The following is a 14,904-nucleotide window of genomic DNA, read 5'->3' as shown; positions in this document are numbered from 1 at the left end:
GGCATTGAAGGTGCCCCAGGGTGTGGCCTGGCACTTAGAACCCATTTCAGGAAAGCCCCAGTCTGTGAACCATAACAATCACAAAGTCCACAGAGAGACTGGAACTGGCGGCCCAAGGAGGCTGGTTTACCGACGGTTGCTGTTTGGAAGTGGGGTGCCAGGAAGATGGGCACGAAGCAGAGGAAAGCAGCCAGACAGGTGGCATCCCTGCCATTGCGCTTGCAGTCCTTGTGGAAGATGTTGATCTTGGACGGCTCGAAGTGGAGGCTGGCATTGATCTGAACCACCGGGCGGGCCCTGGAGAAGACAGGCAGGTGAGCTCGGAAGGGCTGGAGTTCTCACTGCCTCGCTGGGACCCGGGGACAGAGGTACAGACTCAGATGGGAGTGGAGTCTGTAAGACCTCCCTAGAGGACGTGGTGTGGTGGGTGGGGCAGAGAGACCTCAGGAAGCTACAGGATGGATTGGCCAAAGAGAGAGGGTGGATTTCCCTTCATCCTTCATGTCTGGTCCAACATGTATTGGAATACACTGGAGAGAGGCGCTGGGGAGATGGTTCAGGGGTTAAGAGTACTGGTTGCATTTTCAGAGGACCTGGGTTTGATTCCCAGCATCCAACATGTGTGCCAGCCCACAACCATGTGTAACTACGGTTCCGGGGGTCTGACACCTGCTTCTGGCCTGCATGGGCACCACCAGTATACATGTGCTGCACAGCCATACATACAGACAAAACATTTATGAAACATAAATTAAAAAGAAGAAAGGAAGTATTGTGAGCTGGACCGGTCCAAGGCTTTCTCAGAGGCTCTTACAAAAGGACAGAAGGAACCAGCTCTGTGTCCTGGCCCAGGAACAGTCTTGACAAGGTCAGTCTGGGGCTGAGGCCAGAGCTTTGAAGGAGTTTCTGGTACTGGGAACTTGGCTTTCCCCGGAAGAGGCTGGAGTTATCAGCCCCAGGGCTGCTGTGTGCTCTAATGCTCTTGAGGTACGGCGGGCTCCTTTTGTGCAACATTGCTTGACTAGCTTCCCACACAGACTTCATCCCATTATGTGATAGTTTCTGCTGACTTTGTCCCCAGAAAATAGCATAGAAAACACTATGCTTCTAAATAAGTTTGCTCGACACAAGCCACAGCTTGTGAAAGCCCTCCTGATCCCAAACGTATCTGTCCCCTCCTCTTCTGATCCCCTGGTCCTCTCTCTCAGGACTGAAGAACAATCTGTTGGTCCAGATCAGGAAGGAACACTGGGGCAAAGCAAAGAAAAAATGAAAAGAAACCCCACGTCTGGTGCAGAGGACGGAGCTCAGCTGGCAGTGCACTTGCCCAGCATGCATGAAGCTCGGGGTTTGACTCCCAGGGTCACGTAAACAAGGTGTGATGATGAGATGGAGTCAGGAGGCTCAGAAGCTCAAAGTCACCCTCGACTTCACAGTGAGTTTACAAAGCAACCAACAAACAAGGAATCCCATGCCAAGGCTGCACCCCAGGTCACACGAACTGAGTGAGACATGAATGTGTTTTAACACTGTCTCTCAAGTTCAATCTGCATGCAGCACTACCTCCTACAGATATCTTGTTACAGCACAGATCCAATGCTGTCAGTTGGCGTGGACTCCACAAATCTAATGGGCTCTGGAGTGAGGTTGAGTGGATGGTGCATGGATCTCATTGAGAGGGAAAGACTGGAAGTACAGCCAGATGCTGAGAGTGTCAGCGTTTAGATGATGGAAAGCTGACTGACTTCTTCTTCCTTCAAATTTTAAGTTAGTGCGGAAAATCTTAAATAATGAAATTGATCTTATCAGCATATATTTAAAAAGCTCCAATCAGCCTGGCATGGTGGCATAATGCCTTTAACCTCAGCAGAGACAGGTGAATAGGTGAATCTCTGTGAGCTCGAGGCCAGCCTGGTCTATATATTGAGTTCCAGGCTAACCACGGCTACATTCTAAAAGCAGTAGTATGCAAGAAAATGCATCGGCTTTTCTAAAACACTGATGTGGAAACACACACACACACACACACACACACACACACACACACACACACACACACACAGGAAATGAAGTCAGAGGGTTTGGAAGAAAGAAACTCCTGCATTCCACGTCCATTCTGTGTTGGAGGAGGAAAATGCCTTCTAGGGGAGGAGGCTCAGTGCTCTCTAAGTAGCCTGGGAGGCAGCAGTTGGAGAGATGCTGTAGGGGCCAGAGTGTAGGAAAAGTTCTGGGGGTGAGGGACAGAATTTGGACCTGAAAGTGGTCAGAAGTCCTCGAACTCTATTGAGAACAGAGATTAGGACTCTGAGATCACACGGGATGGGAGAGGTTCAGGATTAATTTGGATGACAGTAGTTAAAATCAAGAGGCAAGGTCCCTGAAGCAGATTTTTGAAAGACTCTACTCAAGTAACCTTCAGGGAAGCCCTCTAGTTGTAGAAAGGAGAGGAACGAACCACAAAACCACAGCATTGCCCAGGGCACCCACTGCTAGGTCCACAAGCCCATCCTCATTGAGGTCCAGTTGTCCGTGGATGCTGCAGCCGAAATGCTGCAGCCCGGGAGCCAGCTCTGAGGCTGCGATTCTCTGCAGGGAGAGGAGAGAAAGGGTGTGTGTACTGTGAGCCCAGGTTAGCTCTAGAGGGGACAGACACAGTTCTGAGCTCTGAGAACCTGGAAGCTGTCTCATCAGAGAAATCCTTACCTTTAAAGTCACCGCTTTGGATGAAAATATTATGTCTCAAAATATTTCCCAACAAGGTTTGGTGGCTCACACTTACAATCCCAGTACTTGAGAAGTGGAAGTAGGATCATGAATTCAAGACCAACATGGGCTACACAGCAAGACCTTGTCTCAAAAATCCAAGGGCTGAAGGTGTAACGGAGTGGTTAAGTGCTTAGCTGGAAGGTACGAGGCCATAAGTTTGATCCTCAGCACCACAAAAAATAAAATAAAGTACTTGGTGAATGTCAATGTATATCACCTGGGAGATTACAAATCCACTGGAGTTTCTACCTTAGTGTATTTATTTGACTGTCTTACTAATAAAATGTGTAGGCAAATTCTCTAGACTGGATACAACTATTTAGCTCATCAATTCACAACTGTAGGTATTTGCACTGGGCTCTATCAACAATCAGTCAGGGAAGGGAGAGGACTCCCGGGGCCCCACCCTGTACCGCTGAACCATTATCTATTGATAGATTCTGGGAGAGAGACTCATTGTCTTTTGTGGACCACCAGGCTCAGCACACAGCTCCCATGTCACACAGATGGCCCTGGTAAATCTTAGCTGGGGTTCCCCAAACAAAATAAATAGATATGTATGAGTGAGAGGGGTGTGTGTGTGTGTGTGTGTGTGTGTGTGTGTGTGTGTGTGTATGTGTGTGTGTGTGTGTGTCGGGGGATGGGCACAGGTTGTAGGGAGGTGAGAATGGTTAATATGCATGGTGCACATATGTGAAATTATAAATAAAATGGATGGACCAGATGTAGTAGCATACGCCTTTAACACCAGCTTGGGAGACAGAAGTAGGTGGATCTCTGTGAGTTTGAGGCCAGCCAGGGCCACATAGGTCAACCCTTTTTCTAAAACATAAAAAAAAAAGAAAAAGAAAGAAAGAAAAATAAAAATGGGGTTGGAGAGATGGCCTAGTGGTTAAGAGTACTTGTTGCTCTTACAAAGGACCCAGGTTCGATTCCCAGCACCCATATGTTACCTCACAGCCATCCCCTATATGTCAATTCACAGTCATTTATAACTCTAGTCCCAGGGAATCAGACATCCTCTTCTGACCTCCATGGGCACTAGGCATGCATGTGGTACACATACATACATGTGGGCATCATTCATACACAAAATAAATAAATATTTTAAAAAAGCCCTGGCTACCCTTGCAGAGGACCTAGAATTGGTTCCTAGCACCATGATGGTCTGTAACTCTAGTTCCAGGGGATCCAGTGCTCTCTTATGGCCTCCTTGGGCACTGTAAACACATACATATAGGCAAAACATCCATACACATAAAATAAAAAGCCAATTCTTTTAAAAAAGAGAAAGAGTATGGGCAAAATTATGATGGCTTCGAGGCTGAGCAAAGTCAGATTTGAGCTGGGGTGGGTCTGTTTGTAGCAAAAATGGAGCCCAGCTGGAAGTGTCCCAGTCACAGGGGTTCCTGTTGGGATAGTGATGTTTGGTGTCTGGGATTTTAGTTGGACTGATGTCGAGGATAAAGGTGTGTATGGGGATAGGATGAGGGACATCCTGAACATCAGTGTACCCATGTCAATCTTTCCACTTGAGGCAGGCACAGCTAGGAAAGACAGGATCCTTCCTGCAGGAGGGCATGCATGGAAACTGAGCCGCAGGAGTACATGGGCGCTGCTCACATTCCCCACTTTCTGCTCTACCCAGTCTCTGCAGAGCCCCACCTGTATGGGCTTCTTCAGGATGCTGCTTTGGAAGCCATGGAAGATGTAGATGGCCCCTCTGTGGCTGTCCTCTAGAGGGGCACCCACCACCACATCATTGTAGGAATCTTGGTTGAGGTCTTGAACAGAGGCGATGCATGACCCAAACCGGGCATTCTGGTAGCTATGGGAATCCTTCAGAGTGCCATTATAAACAAACCGGTTCTGCAAAACCAAGGCGGAGGAGAGGCTCAGGGAACTGGGCACAGGCTCTTCTGGGCTCCTGACTTCCTCTGCCTGTACCAAGCGGCTTCTCTTCACTCCATTCCCCAAACCCTTCCCGATGACAGGAACCCAGAGAGTAGAGCCCAGGGCAGAGAGGCTCCTGTCCTTCCCGGCTGGGTCCTGCAGGTGGTACTGGCCCTCCTGGGAACCTGGGATCCCTCGAGGTTGACCAAGTCAGAGTAGGACTCCGATGCCCTACAGAGCTGCCTGGTCCCTCCTGGCCACAGTACCTGTCTCAGGTTGTAGACATACACCTTGCCTCGCTCTCGGTTCTCGCTGAAGTACATGGGGGCGCCCACCAGCAGAACATCAGTCACTCTGTCGTCATCGATGTCCACTGAGGTGATCTCACTCCCAAAGTAGGAGCCTATCTGCGGCACATGGATGGGAGAAGGATCGAGCTGGGTCCCCAGGTCTCACACTGACAGCCCTGGCCAGGAACCTGGGTCGTCTTTTGACCTGGAATGTTTGGGGTCCTGGTGAGCCCTCCCTTCTCATGCCCACCTTCCCCTTCTCTCCTCTGGGCAGACTTACCTGCTTTCAGGGTATCCTTGTCTCTTTCCCTATCTCAGTTGGCAGCTCCTTCCCTCCCTCCTATATTTCTATGACTTAACTTTAATTATGGTTACTTATCCTTCTGAGCAGTGACATTATAATGACAAAAAGCAGAACTATTATAATGGCAAAAAGGGAAACTACAAAAAAATTAGAAAGACAAAAATGAGTTACCCATAGTGTCAACATTCAGACACAGCCAGCTTGAGTGTTCTACTGTGTTTTCCTCCACTCTGCTCTGCAGTCTTTACATGGCCAGCTCTTATATATAAAGGTGTTCTTATTGTTACAACGAGACTGCTCTTCATCTGTCCTGATTATTAGATATAACAATGTTTCCAGAGCCTTTCTCCATGACATATTTTTCCTCATAAAGGCCCCATTTAAAAAATTATTCTTTGAGAATTTTCAGACATGTATGTAACAAAACATAATCCTATCCACTCTCCAGTTCTCCCCTCCAACTCCCCCCAGGTCCCCCTCCATCATCTCCCCTCAACATCATCTCTTCTTTCTTTAAAAAGCAACCCACTAAGCCGGGCAGTGGTGGCGCATGCCCTTTAATCCCAGCACTCGGGAGGCAGAGGCAGGTGGATCTCTGTGAGTTCGAGGCCAGCCTTGTCTACAAAGTGAGTTCCAGGACAGCCAGGGCTGTTACAACCTACTAAATCTACTTAGCATTGCCCACATGTGTACTAGTGGCCACACCCCTAAAGAATGGACTCTCCTTCATTCAGCCAGCAACTATCAATGGCTAATAACTCATCAGTTAGGGGTGGGGCCTCATGAGCTCCTCCCCTACCTGTGCTGGAATTGGGGGGGGGGTTGATCTTGTGCAGGTAACCTTAGAGGCTGTGAATTCATGGTTGCAGTAGCCAACCGTGATGGATCATTGTTTTGTGATGTGATGGCTGCTGATTCAGAGTGAGCTATGTCCCCTGATGGGTTTAATCAAGTCACAATAGTTAGTTCATTTCCAAGTGTCGTGGAGCACACTGGCACTCCCATTTCCGATGGTGACTGATGCTTTCACTTGCCCATCTGAGTGCTCACTCTCTTCGTCTCTGTCCTTCAGTGTAGCACTTCCCACATGGGCGGGGGCACCACCCTCCATTCATAGAGACTGAGGAACCCCCAGGCTCTACTTCCACCTCTACCGTATGCAGCCTGGTATTGGCCAACACCCCATTTGTTCCCTGACTGCTCCTCCTCTACGCTGGGCTCTGAACCCACCTTGTGGTGGCAGCCTGGCCTCTAACCCCTGGCCATATACAACCTGGTGTTTGGGATAAAGCCGAAATTCTTCAGCGAGTCACTACAGGATCTGCCTCCCTTCCCAGCCTCTGCTCTGCTGTCCTGGCTCCCAACATCGAGCCTCCCCCACCTGCCTCTTTCCTGCCATTCATCAGCTATTTCTCTTCCCTAAGGCCCACTTCCCTCTCTCTGTTTTCCCCTTTCTTACACCGCCCCCCCTGCCCTGCAGACACGCAGGCTTCAGCTGATGCTTCACTTCCTTGTAGAAGGTGTCTCTGACCTTTCCACCCCACTGTCTGTGACAAAGTGTGTGCCTTCTCCACGAGGGTCTGCTCCCTCCATGGGAGCCTCCTGAGAGTAGGCCCTTGTAGGCTTGGGGATCATGCCTGGCACACAGGATGGGCTCAGTAAATGCTTAGAAGAGGAAACAGCATCCTGCCTGTGGTAGGGCCCTGTGTGAGACACTCTACAGCCTTGGGTTAGCTCATGAGTGCACCATGCTGTTAGGAGGCAGTGTTAAACCCAAGGCTTGGTGTGCTAGGCAAATGTCTTCCACTGAAATTACATCTCAGCCTGGTGTGTTTGTTTATTTGTTTGTTTGTTTTTTCATTTTACATGGGTTACTTGAAACCCAGGGAATTCCGGTTGCCTGGCCAGGGTCAGAAGCCTGGTGATTGCTAGGCCAGGCTGCTCTGACACCAGAAGTCTAATGTTTCTTCTGCCAGGACCTCCAGGCATAAAACCATGTAGCCCTGGCTGTCCTGGAGCTTGCTATGTAGACCAGGCTGGCCTTGAACTCACAGAGATCTGCCTTCTTCTCCCTCCCAAGTGCTGGGACTAAAGGAGTGCACCATGGTGCTCAGCTCAGAAGTCTATTCTTAAGTCTAAAGACTTCAGCATGGGCTCATGATGTGGCTCTGTTGGTAGAGTGCTTGCCTAGGATGCTGAAGCCCTGGGGTGATGGTGCTTGCCTATAATCCTAACACGGGAGATGGAGGCAGGAGGATTGGGACTTTAAGGCAGTCCTCAGCTATATAGTGAGTTTAGGTCATCCTGGGCTACATTGGACCCTGTCTCAAAAACAAAAAAAAAACCTTTAAGGAGGAAGATGAGAAGAAAAAGGAAATAGTGAGCCTGGGCCGGGGTAGGGAAGGGAGAGAGGTATCTCAATAAAGTAATTATAAGGCAGACAGGAAAAGTCAACTGAATCTGTGGCTTCAGCCCTGTGGGTCACACTAATCTGGAATCTATGTAATTTTTGCTGCCTTCAGCACTATGGGTTCTTGTTTAGGTGTAGGTGGAACCCGTCAGGAAAGAGTCTTGAGTTATCAGCATATTCCCTGCAGTTCCCAGGTCTAGCCTTTCTTCCTGAAGGAGCTAGCCCTGAGTGGACTGGATAGGGCTGGATCAGGTTGGATGGGGTGGAGTAGGTTGGGGCAGAGTTCGCCAGTCTGAACATGAGGGGCATACCAGTGCCCCATTGGCCTGGAAGAGGAGTAGGAGAGTCCTGACCCCCTGTAGCTAGGGCTCCAGTTGATAGGAGAGGAGTGTGTCCTGGTGACAGGACAAGGCAGGAGACACTGTAAGGATGGGGCTGTTCTCAGGCTTCAAGTCATTCGAGAAGGCAGGCCAAGGCCTGGGTGGGGCTTAGCTGGGGGCCAGGATACCGAGGGATGCTGTCAGTCAGGAGATGCCAAGGCCTGGTCTAGGGGCTGTTGGGAGTCAGGAGGTGACGTAATGCAATAGCCTGGGTTCTTAATGTAACCTGGTCAGGAACCTGCTGTACGATCCCGGAGAAGCTGTGTTGCTTCCCAGGACCATGGCTTCCTTGGCTGCTGCAGTGATTCATTTTGTTCCTACCACCACTGCTCACGCTCCAGAGCCTTCTAATTGGTATTGGAACCATCGGACACAGCCTGCCACACAGCTGGTTGTCAGCCACAACCCAAGCGGGACCGTGGCACCAGCTGTGAGCTTTACTTCCAGGAAAAAGGAAGAAGCCGGTGTCCCTGTGGGTCTTGCTGTGGGGTGAAGGGATGACACAAGGCAGCTCAAGGAGGGTGACTGTCCTTTCAGGATACCCCAGGGCCAGGAGAAGCCCAGGCCAGGTCACTCTACCCTGACGCTGCCTGGAGCCGCTATTCCTGAGCACACGAGGCAGGGACTGACCCGGCAGGCTAGCCACAGAGCTCACCCAGCACTGTAGAGACAAGAGGTCCATAAGATGGAGGGAGGAGGTTGCCACAGGCTCCCCTCAGGAGCTGGCCTGGCGTTGAGAGGAGGGGACAGTACAGGTTCTATGGCTGTTAGGGTGGTAACTTTTTGCAGGCACCTTCAGTCATAGAGAGAATCGGACCTGTACCCTCTACATAGTGGGTGTGGGACCTTCTTACTGCGAGGGGAAAGCCCCTTTACCCACCCTGCCTAGGTCAGACCCTGACCCTTGCCCAGAGCCCACCCCCTGCAGCCGGCCCTCCATTACCTGCTCGCCCCGAAGAGCCTGGTGGATGGTGAGGCTGCGATTGTTGTGCATGGTGAACAGAATGACTTTGCCCGTATGGTTGAACCTGGGGGCTCCAGCCACATACACCCGCCCTTGCTTGGAGGACACGACCGATGTCACTGTGTACCCTGCCAAAGGAAGGAACGGACTGGTCTCTGGGGCTGGGTGCTCAGTACACCTTGCCGTGTTTTGGTGTGGGGCACAACCAGGCCCGAGGAATAGTGAGTTCTGTTTCCTTTGAGCACGTGGGTTAATAAAAAGGGCCTGGAGATGTAGCTCAGTGGAGAGCGTGTGATTGGCCTATGCAAGACCCAGTGCTTGATCCCCGGCCCACAAACCAAACAGAATTATTTAATAAAAGGGAGACAAGACTTGCATTTTGTCCTAGGGGAGGCAGGCCCGGTGGGATGCAGCTGCAGTCTGGACCTGAAGCTTTAAGGACCCTGACAACTGACAGAGAGTCTAGAAGCTTCCACCAAAGCCTGCTTATGTTATAGGGACCTTCCGTCATTTATTCTGTGTGTTCAGAAGCTGGCGTGGAGTGTGTGATGCAGCTAGGGAGAAGATGGCCTTGTAGCTAGGCCTGGAGTCACCTACAGGTACACATGGGCCCCTCGATCTGGGGCTGTCCTCACCCTCTGTCACCAGCCACCCTCCCACGGGCTTCACCTAGGTATGCGCCATGGTTCTTCAGCTCCTCCGGGAACTCCTTAAGGTAGGACTCTCGGTGAGGAATCACCTTGCCTGCACTCGTCTCTTTCAGTACCGCCCCGTTCCAGTCGTAGGCTCCCACGGCTCCCAGGAGGATCCCATCCTGGCACCAGGGAAGAACATAGCATCAGACCCTGTTCCTAGGGACCTCTTGCTGAAAGCACCCAGGTCTTGCCAACTCTGAGGCACCACTAGTCACCTGGGGTACCTTTGCCAGGGTGACATAGAAACCCAGCTTCCATCTGGGCCTCTTGTCTTATAGACAAGCCCCAGAGACCATCGCGCTCTGTCTCATCCTTAGTAAAATGGGTCAAGCTGATCTCAAGGGCGTGAATTTAAAAACAGATAAAGGAACATTCTAGAAATAAACTCCAAACCCAGGACAAACCTTCCACATTTCCTTGGACTTTTAAACCACTCTGATCTCTTGTTACCTACCCACCCCAACACTCCTTCAAGCCTTGCTGTCCACAGGTGACTGTGGAGGCCCACAAAGGTTCCTAGTGAGATCTGAGCTTGCTTTATCCAGCAGAGCTGCATTAGAGGATTACTTGACCACGTGTGTGGTTACCAGGTGATTGGAAGGGTCTGCACTTGGCTGTGCTAGGGGGAGGTCTTTTGCTCCACCCCTTGGCATTCTTATAAAATGTCCTTTAGAAGAGACAGAAGGGGCCAGTCGATAATGATCCAGGACCTCCTGAGGTTATCCCGTGTTTCTGTCTTTTTCTCTCCCCTCTATTCTTCTATCTAAATCTCTTATCCCTTTCTCCAGAGCACCCTGGGGGGAAAAGTGGGAGCCGGTCACCCACAGGTGACTTGAGTCCCGGGGAAGGCAGAGTTCCACTTTCTAGGAACCGAGAGCTGTGGAGCGGAAGCAGAGTGGAACTAGACAGGGTGGGCAGATAAGCCAGGGCCATGGAGTTTGTTTCTTCACTGATTTGGAAGGTGTCTCTTGACCTACCCATTAGCTGCAGGACAATGCATGCTGCCATGCCTAGGTATGAAGGCAGCAAGTGTCTGTATTCCTGACTATCTGGTCATTTGCTGAGAACTGGGTCCCTGTACCCTCCCCACCCCTGGTGTGAGCAGCCCACATGACTAGTGGGCACAGGAAGGCAAACAGCAAGCTCTGAAGGCTGGGGAATAGTACCTGGACAGCAGTACAGGAAGAGGGTGGTAAGAATAGTACCTCTCCTCCCCCCGCCGCCCCTGGAGATTCAGGGGAGGGGCGGCTACCCTGTATCTTAGCTTTGGGCTTTCCTTTTCTTTTATGAAAAGGGTTTCTCTTTGTTTAAGGGGTTGGGAAGTGGACTCAGTCAGTGAAGTGCTTGCTTTGAAAGCACAAGGACCTGCGTTCTGTCCTGGGGACTCCCATGACAAATGGCTGAGCATGGCGGCATGTACTGCAGACTCAGTGCTGGGGAGGCAGGAGCAGGTGGTCCCGGCTTGCTGGTCAACCAGCCTAGCCTACTTGGTGAGCTTAAGGCTAGTGGCAGACTCCTCCTCCACACAAACAACAACAACCACAAAAATGTGGAAACCTGGGCTTGTTCCCTGGCTTCAATGTTCCTGGGATGTGGCTCAGTAGTAGAGTGGTTGCCTGGCATGGGCAAAGCCCTGGGTTCCATCCTCCGCACCACATAAACTGGGCATGGTGGTGTACACCTACAATCCCAGCACTCGGGTGGTGGAAGCAGAGGGATCTAAAATCAAGGTTATCTTTGGCTACACAGTGACTTTGAGGCTAGCCTAGGCTCTATGAGATCCTTATTTTCTTTCTTTCTTTCTTTCTTTCTTTCTTTCTTTCTTTATTTCTTTCTTTCTTTCTTTCTTTCCTTCCTTCCTTCCTTCCTTCCTTCCTTCCTTCCTTCTTTCTTTCTTTCTTTCTTTCTTTCTTTCTTTCTTTCTTTCTTTCTTTCTTTCTTTGTGTGTGTGTGTGTGTGTGTGTGTGTGTGTGTGTGTGTGTGTGTGTGTGTGTGTATGTGATAGAACTCAGGGCCTGACCTGTGCTTTGGGCTTTTGCAGTACAGACAGGTTAAGGTTACCTCCCCGCTAACCCTCCATGAGCCCAGGTTGGCTGGCTGGCTTCAAAGATCCCCTGCCATTTTAAAGAGACAAGTTGATCTTACCCAACAGTTGAAAAGGCCAGTTCTCCAGAGGGAGAAGTTCCCCTGTGGAATGCCTTTGCAACTATAAATAAGCTGTCCCGGGGAGCATCTGATGCTCTGTCACACTCAAAGTCTACTGCTCTCATTAGCTCCTGCTCCACTCAGCTGGGAAGCACTGGCGGTGGGCTGCGCCAAGACTGAGGTGCGGACCTCAGATTCCTGTTGTCCATCATCACTGCCAACATTCCTTGCTGTTGGAGTATGCTGCTCCTTGGTGGAGTACTTTCTCATCCAGTCCCAAACTCCCTCTCCCATGGGAGCCCATAGGGGCCCCGGGAGGGGCAGACTACACTTGAGGTTCAGAGAGAAGGAGAAGCTTTCCTAAAGTCACACAGCAAATCAGAGGCAGGGCTGGGTCTTTGGCCAGGGTGAGTGGGGCAGAAAGCAAAGTCCCCACTGATTCTCCAAAGCCCCTCGTGGCTCCTGCTTCTGCTTTTCCACCTGAGCCGCCCTGGGAGGAGGGCCACCCTTCCTTCCTGTCTGCTTGCCGAGTCCAAGTTTGTGGCTGCATGCTGGACGTGTTGGCTTCTGGAGAGGGTTTTGAAGAGGTATTGTGGCTTTGCTGACAGCAGGGACCTCTGGTGCGCTGAGAAAGGCCAGCTCCACATGAAAGGGCCCTTTCCACCCTCCCCGTGTGGAGTTTGAGAACTACCCTGGACTTCAGGAGTGAGAAGCAAGGCGAGCTCCTGTCTCACCTGTGCCATTGGACCTTGGGTCCATCTGTGAGAGACTTTTCCCCAAAATGGCTTTGTTGGGGACAGGTGTACTAGGAAGTGTGTACATGAAAGCCATCAAAACAAACCTCCCCACGTCACAGTCTTTTCCCAGCTGAGGGGCCCCCAGGCATCCAGAGTCTGGAGGGAAAAATCTAGAATATCCATGGGAAAAAGGCCAGTACTTTGGTGGGGGATGCCAGACATGTGGCCTAGCTGGGGAATGACAGTGACTCATCTAGGGGAAGATGGCATCTGGCATCCCATGTTTCTTCATGGGTCTGTCTGGATTCTCTGACTTATGGCCTCCAGGCCACCCTAGATTTATGGGGTCACTGGGCTTCCATGACACAGCCTCAGGGTGTCTCTACCTGGGTGGCATTAACTGCAGGGACAGTTCCAGAGAATGTCTAGGGCTCTGGCTTTTGACTGGGGTAGTTCTGTCCCCCAGGTGGCACCTGGCAATATCTGGAGGCATTTGGGCAGAGGTAGGGTGTTACTGCAGAGGGTCAAAGTGGTGTTCCTCCCATGGAACCCTATGTAGGAAGAGTACCCTAGGACCTCCCACAAGTAGACATTGACTGTTTAAAATTTCCTCCAAGGCCTTGGAGACTTAGATTTGAGTCTGTTCTCCATTTGGAGGTCGGGATCCCTTCTAGAAGTTTTCTTGTGCAGTTTGAGTCCCTGGTTGTCAGGGAATTCACCACCCGCTAGAGCTGCCCCAACTCCTGGTGGGCGACCTTTGCATTCATTCCCAAATGTCAGTGAAACCATCACCTTTAAACTCTGGTCTAACATTTGATCCTGAATCCATAGCTACCCTTCCTGATAGTCGTTTTTGGAATGTTCTGTCTACTTTCTGCAAACGAGGATTTCTGGCTATGTGGGGTTTTTCCTGTGGCCTTAGTCTTCTGTCCTTTACCTGGGACTGTGGGACTCTATGAACATCCAGTGATGTCTTGGGGGCTTGTCTGTGCGATGGGCTTAGATCCAGTTTTCTGTTGTTTTCACAGCTCAAACTCTGCTTTCCAAAGCGAAGGAGGAGACGAGGAGTGGGGCTTTTCTTCTGCTATCAGAATACTCCATAGGGCTAGGAACCTTTCTTTCTCACAGAACTGAACAGGCCCAGGGAACTTGGGGCTCCGTTAGCATATATTCAGATGGCAGCTTTCGCAGTTCATTTGTGCCCACTTTGGGAGGAGGAGTCTGGGTGTGACGTGATGGCTCATATTGATCGACAACTGGACAGATCTAGAATCACCTAGAAGATAAATCTCTGGGTGTATCTGTGAAGGTGTTTCTAGATTGAGTGAACTGAGCTGAGAAAGCATGCCCTAAATCATTCCATGGGCTGGGGTCCTGGGCTGAACGAAAAGAAGGAAGCAAGCTGAGCACCAGTGTGCATCTTCTGCTTCCTGCTGTGGACGCAGTGTGAGCGGAGGCCTTGAGCTCCAGCCACCGTGTCTTCCCTGCCACGATGGGCTGTAGTTTTGAAGTGTGAGCAAAGTCCTTCCTCCCTCCCTCCCTCCCTCCCTCCCTCCCTCCCTTCCTCCTCCCTCCCTCCCTCCCTCACTCAGTAGTTGTTTTTGTCAGGTATTAGCATAAGAAAACTAACAACTACAGTGAGCTTTCCCAGAAACAGACTCACTGTGGTTCAGGACTTAGACTCAAGCTGAGAGGCTGAGGCCACTGCCTCGATGTCCAGAGCAGCCTGGCTGACCCTGAGGACCTGGTGACCCAGTTTCTATAGCAAGCTGACTGACTCTGAGAGCAGAGGCACTGGGTTCCTGGGACAAGATGGCTGTTGTCAGTCATGACGTCAGCAGCCTGGCTCTGGAATACGCTGTGCTCTAAAATAGTAACCCAGTGTCTGGGCCGGGGCCTTGCAGCCTACCACTGTGCCATCCTTTTATATTTGGAAGGGTTTTTTGTTTGTTTGTTTGTTTGTTTGTTTGTTTTTTTAATTTGAGAGTCTCAGATTCATATGTAATGATCTTCTCTTTAAATATCTGATGGGTGGTTGACACGTAAGAATAAGACCCAGGCAGTCAGAGGTGATCGAAGACACGGGGTTCCCTCTGAATCGGGGGGACAGAAACTTGGGGAGCATATGTAGATGCTCCACAGAGCAGTCTCGACTTTGACTCACTAAAGAACAAGCTGGGGGTCTAGGTTCCTGGCTTTCCCTGCCCACTTCCTCCCCTCCATTAGCTGGGGCACCGACTGGTCCTACAAGTACTGACCACGCAGCAGGGCCTTTGCTAGGGCTCAGTCCAAGCTCCCTGAGTCTTCAAGACACATCTCG

The 14,904-nt window shown here is 50.8% G+C and overlaps 1 protein-coding gene across 1 annotated transcript in view; it reads right to left on the bottom strand.

Moving 5' to 3' along the window:
* Itga11 (integrin subunit alpha 11) overlaps positions 1–14,904 on the bottom strand; it is a 103,559-nt gene that overhangs the window by 21,640 nt on the left and 67,015 nt on the right. The window contains exons 11-16 of the mRNA XM_052763349.1: positions 9,677–9,821; positions 8,987–9,135; positions 4,926–5,066; positions 4,432–4,635; positions 2,456–2,586; positions 131–297 (exon numbers count right to left, since the gene is read on the bottom strand). Of these exons, the coding sequence (XP_052619309.1) occupies positions 131–297; positions 2,456–2,586; positions 4,432–4,635; positions 4,926–5,066; positions 8,987–9,135; positions 9,677–9,821 (937 nt within the window). The remainder of the gene's footprint in view (positions 1–130; positions 298–2,455; positions 2,587–4,431; positions 4,636–4,925; positions 5,067–8,986; positions 9,136–9,676; positions 9,822–14,904) is intronic.

This window comes from Peromyscus californicus, unplaced genomic scaffold (assembly GCF_007827085.1).
Source record: "Peromyscus californicus insignis strain IS unplaced genomic scaffold, ASM782708v3 Scaffold_11__1_contigs__length_118956290, whole genome shotgun sequence".
Classification (NCBI taxonomy): domain Eukaryota; kingdom Metazoa; phylum Chordata; class Mammalia; order Rodentia; family Cricetidae; genus Peromyscus; species Peromyscus californicus.
The sequence above is the reverse complement of the archived record's forward strand: the minus strand, read 5'-3'. Positions and strand labels throughout refer to the sequence as shown.